Here is a 9,232-nt window from a genome sequence, read left to right on the forward strand (position 1 = left end):
ATATATATATAGGTGTATGTGTGTACGGATAGGGTTAAATAACCTACTAATGTTGATAAGGACGTTACGCCTATTCAATTTCACCATTTTTAGATGTTATTGGTGTCTATTGTCAAACAGTTAGGGGCTCTACCTTTGCACCCTGAAGAACCCAGTAAATTCGATTCCGATGTGAGGATGTATTAGTGTGTTTTTTGTGGGGGCTTTTTTGGTCGACTATCTCTGTCTGTCTACTGGGACATGGTATCAATAAATGATTTACATAGTGTCGATGGGGGAGAACAACATGTACAATGGCAATTAGGAACGTACTTTGTGGACGTAATAGTAATAGTAAAATTATAACTACTCCAGTGGATGACAAAAGCATTTCTAGATTCTTCGATACAATGACTATTTCTATTAAAATATTAACCCAGAAAATTGACTCTTTGTAAACTGAACATTAAGTCTTTCTTCGTGAAGCCAAACCATACTTTTATCCAGTATATCATATCGAGTGCTGACGTCATTAATATTCACAAAAATATTTTAAAAAACAATAATAAAATAATAATTTTCTTTAAAATATTCCTCTTTTATGATCTACTATTCTTCCACTGACTATCCAGAGTACATATTATGATGAAAACAAAACTAGTGTCTTCCACCAAAGTGTATGATACATGTACATTCTATTGGTGACACAGTGTGACTTCGGTTAGACCGAACGACCGACATATTGTAAGCTGTTTACTTCGAGTTCGATGACAGGTATTAAAGATCCATGATCAATATTGATCATGATATTTTAGTCAACCCACAAAAACTTGAGGCATTATTTAATGTTACATTAACGTCCAACTTACTTGGTATGCATTAAATATTTTCTTAAAGTGAAATACTGTTTTTATATTTCCTGCTTGTTCTGATGTTCCAAAGTTCCTTTTATTTGCTCATTATTATTCGGTACCAAGTATAGTATTTGCTTGTTGGTTTGAAAAGTCTTGAATCTGCATGTCTAGACTAAAAAAAAGCATAACATGGTAATCATATGAAAAAGTCGGCTTTTGAAATCGTTGCAGAGGGAGACGTGGGAAAACCCTAACGTCTGCCAGTGCAAAAGAAGCTTAAATGACTAAATGAATAAGGGACAAGTTTTAAATCGACAGAGTAATATTTTTTCCATTGATACTGTTCACAGACCCGAATTGCCCTCAGATCTTGTCTTTACTATACACAGGGCGCGATGGTGCAGGATTATAACAACCGTTATTTTAAACGATATTGGCCATGTCTCTCCTCCTTTGGAGAATATCAAAGAAGTCAAGATCTAAAGGGAGGGGGGTGGAACTTGTGCAATCTACTTCCTCTACTACTACTGCTCGAACAAAGCTGTATCGTGCTTACTGTTTAAGGTTGTCTGTAAAGACCAAAAAGGCCAAAGTGATCTGTAACTGTAACGCTGAAGTGCGAAGCTCGAGTCCACGTTAAGTTCAAAGTATATTCTTCGACCAGTTCGTAACGTTATCAAATCTACCCAGTGTTCTGACGAGAACCGGGGTCTGCCCTTTCCTAATGAGCTTCCTTGTGTTTGTAGAGTGCTAAACGTTTAACAGTTAATACAAGTCTTTTCTATACACACAGGAGTCTGGATGAGTTTCGTTCATGATCTTGATGGTAGTACTTTGCCCAGTACTACAGCAGCACATTTGTATGTGTAACATGATGACAATGAAGTATATTGTATTGTTGCGGTTGTCAATAAATCATGAAGACGAAAACAGTACGCAAAATGCAATGTTAAAAAGCCAATAGGAACCTGAAATTGACGCACAAATTTTAGGAAAGGTAAGTGGTATTCTGTAACTTTGTAACCCTTCTTCATAAGCAAACCAATTTGCAAGTTCCCAAGCAGCTGCACACAGTTAATCAGGTTACCATACCACTATGGGAGGCTCTCATGGCCTAGAGATTAAGATGTTCGCCTCTCATTCAAAGGTACCGGGTTCGAATCCGGGTAGCGACCGAAAACTTTTTTCTCTAAAATTGTCTCCTTTCTCCTCCTTTTATGCTCTCTTGCAATGTTCTGTCGTCTGCTTTCCTCTCCCCTTTCTTCCCCCATCCTCTCACCTCCTTTGTCTCCTCCTCTGGGCTCCTGACTCTCTTTGCAGTCTTTCTACAGCTACTCCTTGGTGCCTTCTTACCGCTGTCTTTCAGCCATACCCCTGATCTTTTGATAGGAAAGATCTACACCTAGCCTTCTCGGACAAGGCGAAAAATCTCGGAGGTCCCTTGTGCAAGTTGCGCACTTTAAAAATCCCTTGGTGGTCTAAAATCGGTAAAAGTAGGCTTCGGCCGCCACCCGGGCAAAATTCAACATTTTCTTCCCACTGAAAGTGTTTGGTGTGTCCCGCGCGATCATATGACCTTATTCAGTTGCGAGCACCGTAAAACACTTTTCTTTTTTTTTTTTAATGCCACGTTGCATTAGTAGAATTATTGCTAAAAATTCCACTTAATTTTCAAACGAGAGTCCTTCTTGCAGTACAAAACCCACCTATTACACTGTATCCGTGCTAAAAACAATCCCACCTTGTCGCCCCCTAAAGACACCGTGCTTGTATTAATTGTGCAAAAACATTTCAAGCCTTGTGAAAAACAATTTAATGCAATGGTCCAGGAGCGGGTGTATCACTCTGACTTCACGACCCGTCATCAATTCTGTGAGACTCAACAACTCGCATCTTAGCAAGCCGCATTCCTTTCCACAGTCATCACTTCCATAACCTCATTTCTCGGTGTGTTGTCCTTGGATAAATCGTCTTTGCTTGTATTTCTCAGAACTGACCCATTGGCCGAGCTGTGTGCCTCGTATTCGGACTTCCGAAACTTGTTACGAGATGATGAAAATTTTGATATTGACGTAAGATATATTCCACTACTTACCCCATCAGACTCTCTCCCACGTGTGCACTGACAAAGAATACGCCTGAAGGCCTTACGATACTCTGCGTTAAAAATTGAGTAGATGATGGGGTTGCAACACGAATTGGCATAACCAAGCCATGTAACGACGACGAAGACTTTGTGAGGTATCAGCGTCGGATCGTACGCCGCGATGGGGTTGATGATGAAAAAAGGGAGCCAGCAGATGAGAAATACGCCTGTGATGACTCCCAATGTGAAGGCCGCCTTGTAATCAGACGCCCGTTTGGAGGAGCGTGAAGATCCGTCGGAGACCGGTTGTCCGCCCGCAGACAGCTCCGGGCGCTTCATGGACTTAATGCTGACGGCGTGCGAACGCGCGAAAAGGAACAGTTTGAAGTATATGACGAGCATAACGAGACAAGGGACGTAGAAGGAAATGCTGGAGGAAACAAGAGCGTAGACAAAGTTCAGCTCCATGATGCACTGTGGTTTGGGGCCCATAATGTGAGATGAGGTCGTGGTGTTGAAGCTTAGGGTTTTGTCGTTGTTCAGAACATTGGGTGAGGGTGAGGAAGTGCGTTTGTACCAACCCAAGTGAACAGGCAAGATAGAAATGAGAGCGGAGAGAATCCACACAGAAATGATGAGCACCAGAGCTTTACATGTGGTCATCCACGTGTCGTAATACAAAGCCTTGTGGATGTGAATGTAACGATCAAAACTAATAACGCACAAGTTAAGAATCGAGGCAGTAGAGCACATTATGTCAAAAGAAATCCAGGTGTGACAAAAGACGGGTCCAAACAACCATTCATGAAATACATCGTTGGTCAAGGCAAAAGTCATGACTGCACAGGCTACCAAGAGATCAGCCACTGCCAGGGACACGATGAAGTAGTTGTTCTTGACCCGCTTCAGCCTCCGCTCTGTGAAAACGGCTGCACAAACTAAGAGGTTGCCACTGATCGCGAGGAGAATGCAGAAGGAAAAGAACATTCCTTTGAGCACTTTGATCCCCACATCGTCTTCCTCAGGTGAGGTGTCATCCACCACGGGCGCCCCGCTTTGATTGGACGAGGTGACAGCATGATCTGGCAAGCTGCTGCTGGGTTGACCTTCTCCTGAGGTCAGAAAGTACGTTGGGTTCGTGAGTTTGAAGTTCATGATCATGTGAGCATGTCCACCTCAGACAGAATCAGATCCACATTACACTCTGGAAGAGCTGGACGAGAGATCATGCGGTGGTCGCTTTGCTTCAGAGTATGCTGGAACGAACATTTGAAGTTTGTGTGCTGGACAATGAATACGCAGTAAACAATGGCACATTTACTTTGAAAAAGTAACAGTTGGCCTCTCAGTTCGGAAAATGTGATTTTAGATACCTAAAAACCGGTGAGGCGTCATCCATCACGTGCGCCCCGCTTTGATTGGACGAGGTGACAGCATGATCTGAAGAGCTGCTGCTGGGTTAACCTTCTCCAGGGGTTGCGAAGTACGTGTAGCTCATGAAGTTGAAATCCGTGATCTTGTGAGCATGTCCACTTTCAAACAGAATCAGAATCACATTGCACTCAGGAAGAGCTGGGAGAGAGATGGTGCGGTGGTCGCTTTGTTTCAGAGTATGCTAGTACGAACATTTAGAGACTGTGTTTTGGACTATGAAAATACTCCAAAGTATGGTTCATTCTCTTTGAAAAAGCAGCAGGTGGACTCTTAGTTCTGAAAATGTAAATTTAGACACCTAAAACGTTCTCAATTCCCGGTCGTTTACATCTCAAGTGATCTTTTAAATTAAATTTTACCCTGTGCATTCACTAAAACAACCGGTGATGCCATCAACTGCTCAGTTCACAGTCAATAACTCCTCTTTGATGGAATCCGACATTACATCAAACTGATGGTCGTTACTTGATCTACACCTTGAAGCAGACAGCGTGGGTAATTCTTGAAGTTTGCGATTCTTACCGCTCCCAGTCTGAAACATGGGTAAAAAAAAAAGAAAGAATTAATTAGTGCATTTACATTTACACAGACAAAATGAATAATAAAAGTGAACAGCTTTTCGTGCCCTTGAGGATTTTTCAGTCTTTTCGTTTTGTTTACGACAATGACATCTAACAGAGGAAAAGCCCTCAACAGAAATAATACACATTTAATATACATATTCAAGTAATGACTCATTCTTTATACGCCCCTCCCCGCATTTCACGCCATCCTCTGTCTGTCTGTCTGTCTGTCTGTCTGTCTGTCTGTCTGTCTGTCTGTCTGTCTGGCTTGCTGGCTGGCTGGCTAGCTGGCTTGCTGGCTGTCTCTGTCTCTCATCTCTCTCTCTCTCATTCACATATAATCAATCTGACATACACAAAAACATACGCATACGCGCACACACACACACACACACACACACACAAACTCACACACACACACACACACTCACACACTCACACACACACACTTTAAAACACACGCACACACACACACACACACACACACTAATACACACATACTTACAGATAAACACACACACACACACACACACAGAGAGAGAGAGAGAGAGAGAGAGAGAGAGAGAGAGAGAGAGAGAGAGAGGCAATTACACTCGTACACGTGCCCGTTCGCAGGTGTTTTTTTTTTACAAGAATAACAACTAGACAGTTTTTAACTTCGCCTTCTTGACAACTCTTTTTCTGCGCGTGTCAGGAGCAGCATGAGCTCTTGTAATACTTCGGCTCTCTTCTCAATTAGCTGGTGAATACATTTTTTAAACAATGCGAAAACAAACAATATTTTTACCCAGTTGCTGATATTGTAAAGATGGGGAAAATTCCGATATACTGCCAAGTTCATTGTCAAGTAAATGAACACAGAAATTGGGGTATACTGTCTTACCAAGCTGTTGTTGTTTTAGAGGGGGAGGGGGTTTGTTGTTGTTTTTTTCTGCACGCGACTTGATTTCACGACTTTAGCTATTTTTTTTATTAAAGAGATTTGCAAATCAAATCTCTCGCGCAATGATCAAAACGGCTTTACTGAATTAAAACACAGGTCACGGGGGTGACTCAAGCGTAGACGGAACGTTCTCGAAGAGCAAATGGGCAAAACGCGGAGAAAGACAAAAGATCCCGCGAAAGAACCCGTTATACAGTCTGCACCTAATACAGGGTGCCCACTACGGATGGGATCGGGCCGATTACCCTACTCGGTCGCCTAAAAAACAAACGTGTTTGTTTTCAGTTTCATGTATCGAGTGGGGGGATTGGCCCGATCCAGCCGTATTGGGCACCCCATATTACGCATCATCAGCTCACAATGTTTTGCTGTCGTTGTGAACTCACTCTGTGAACAAATATGTGGCGACTGCACTTAACTCCACTATTTTCTCCTCCGCCCTTTCCAGAAATACTGGTGTTTATAGAATTTGGTTTCCGAAAATGTAACGGTTTTAAGTTAAATTTGTGTCAATGAATAAATAATTTATTTGTTCTAATTGCCTTTGCACCAATTCCAGTAATACTGGTGTTCATGGAATGTGATTTTCAAACATAATTTAGTGTTTTGGTGGGGGTTTTTTGTTACTGAATCGATTTGGGGTTGTGTTTTTTTTTTGGGGGGGGGGTTGTTGGCTTTTTTTAAAGGCTTTTTTTTGTTGTTGTTTGTTTAGTTTAAAGCTTGTTTTTTGTTTGCTTGTTTTTGTTTTGTTTTGTTTTATTTGTTGGGTTATTGTTGTTTTTTTTGTTGTTGTTGTTTTGTTTTGTTTTTGGGTTTTTTTGGGGGGATATTTTTTTCTGCCCCAACGAGATGTCAGATGTAATTTGGGGAAGGGATCACCAAAATGTCATATAGAGTTATCATTGGACATGAGCACTAGAAAGGAAATATAAGAAGAGTTTGGTCTTTCCGCACCACGAGCCGGCAGTGCTTCCCCACAAGATCTCACTTTGGTTTGTGTGACTGAGTACACTCTATCAGGCATCGGCTTACAGGCCAATTTATCCTATCAAGCTTCCATCAAACGACTGACGCTCCGATGTGTAAGGCAAAAAAAAACCATAATAATTGAATGGAAAAAAAACTAGTAAGAAAAACGTTGTTTTATGGATATTTTGCAGAACGCATATTTACGGGCGACTGTGGTGTAACTTTTAGGCGCCTCGCCGTCGCACACAAGAAAACCCCCAGTTCGATTCCCATGTGGCGACAATTTTTACTGAGTTTCTCTGTCGTGTTGCTGGTACATTGTATCCCTGTTTGCCCGGGTTGGCCTTGACAGGCAGGGTCGAAGCACGCCTTGTAAATGATCTAATTTGTGTGGACTGGATGAAGGCGTAAACACGCCTACATATTATTTTATAAAATGATCTATTTCAATTTTGAGATAGTGTACCCCGAGTGCACTTATATTTCTATTCATAAATAAACTTAAATATGACCTGGTTTCATGTTTTTCTTCACTCTGAGGTGTTGGATATATACCCATTTTGACTCTCTGACTTGAGACGTCTGGATAGAGACAAGCTGGGCACAAAGAACGCAGTGTAGTACAGTTCGTTAGGTGCACCGTAGGCCTATCAAATTACGACGTGACAGATTTCTTTTACCGCCCAAAGGGTGCTCAGAGACTGAAACAAAGCAATCACATCCACATGTCCGGAATGCTTTGTCTCACATCCATGAATTAATATTGAAAGCTAAACTTGATTTCCTTAAATAGATATCTCCTCGACAAAATGGCTTCGACAGAATGTTCTCCTGAATGTTCAATGGAACTGATTAGAATGCTTCTCGTCTTCAATAGATAAGGCACCAAAGACCCGTAACTACGTCTATAAGCTTCGCTCTTTCCCGGAAAACACCCCCACCCTCCCCCCTTCCAACAAAAAAACCAGCAAAAAAGCTGGTATGAAAACAGTAAGGTGTAAAGGTTATTTTTTCATCAGCTTCAATGGAAATGAATCTTACAGACTTCAACATAAGTTAAGGGTCACCTTGACAAATAGCTCCTTTTTTTTAATCCGAAAAAAAGACAGCAAGGAATGTTTCAAATTCTTTTGCCTTGAAAGTGTCAATGGGCTACCAATGCATACTACAAAGCTTCCTAAAGGGACAACACCACGTGCAGCACGGAAATCCTCGGGGAATTTTAGCCACATTTTCTGTTTTTAATCGACTTGTGGGAAACACGACGGACATTTCTCAGTTAAATTTTCTGGTGCACGTTATAAGCAAACGTATAGTCCCGAACTGTGCTCAATTTGGTGGCAATATAAGCCGCCTTTTGCACAAAATCCAGTATCGCGTCAACTTGCCACCAAGACGAAAGCTGAGAAACTTTGATCATGCCAGAGCTATGGCATGGCTGCAGAATGGAGTTGGAGCCCGAGAAGTGGCCAGAAGGCTTACTGCAGTGTCACACTCCGTCATTGTCCGCTTGAGTGAGGCAGCGTCTTCAAGTCACTGGATCAGTCCAAGAACGCACTCGTGCAGGTCGACCCAAGAAAACCGCTCAGAGTGTTTGCAAGTGGTCCTTAACTTATGTTGTAGTCTGTATTATTATCATTACCTTTGTCATCGCTGCAATGATTTTTATTGTCGTCACCATCACTTCACGCTTCGTAACTTGTAAAGCTCTAGACAAATTACGTTCTGTAAAGTGTTTAAATCTAAAATGAGATATTTCAAAAGGTAGACTGCATCACTTGTTCTGAAAGAAAAAAAAACGGGCTGTCGTACACGCGCGGCGCTTTAAAGTAGAAACAACATAGCAGACAGCAATCTCCCAGTACAATATTTATTACGTTTAGATAATCACGCTACTCAGTAAAATACCCAGGATGAAGAAATTTAATCTTAAGTGGAGTTTTGTAAGTGTTTTACGGCGTTCGCAACTGCCAAAGGTCTGATGAGCGAACGGGACACAAGAAAAGTTCAGTTTGGTAGGAATTAATTTTGAATATTTGCCTATTCTTATCGATTTTGGACCACCAAGGGATCTTTAACAAGCGCAACTTGCTCACGGGATCTCCGAGATTTTTTGCCCTTATCCGAGAATGCAAGGTGTTAGATCTTACCTACCCTAAGATCAGCGGTGTGGCTGAAAGACAGAAGTAAGAAGGAGCCAAGGAGAAGCAGTAGAAAAGCTGCAGAAGAGTCCGGAGCTCAGAGGAGGGGACAAGGGAGGATGGGGGGGGGGCAGAAAGTGGAGACGGAAGCACCAGACAGAACGTTGTCAGAGAGCAGAAAAGGGGGTCAACGGGAAAATTGTATTTATTTATTTACAGAAGGAAATTTCCCATCGCTGTTAGGTTTCGAACCCAAAACCTAT

At 41.9% G+C, this 9,232-nt stretch overlaps 1 protein-coding gene across 1 annotated transcript; it reads right to left on the reverse strand.

The window, feature by feature from the left end:
- Positions 1-2,717: 2,717 nt before the first annotated feature.
- Positions 2,718-4,254, reverse strand: dop1 (dopamine D-1 like receptor; the record flags this gene model as incomplete). Its single annotated transcript, NM_001204702.1, is given in 1 exon segment — positions 2,718-4,254. A coding segment is annotated over 1 exon segment (1,353 nt). The 3' UTR covers positions 2,718-2,727.
- Positions 4,255-9,232: the final 4,978 nt, after the last annotated feature.

This window comes from Aplysia californica, unplaced genomic scaffold (genome assembly GCF_000002075.1).
Source record: "Aplysia californica isolate F4 #8 unplaced genomic scaffold, AplCal3.0 scaffold00245, whole genome shotgun sequence".
In the NCBI taxonomy this organism is placed as follows: Eukaryota; Metazoa; Mollusca; class Gastropoda; order Aplysiida; family Aplysiidae; genus Aplysia; species Aplysia californica.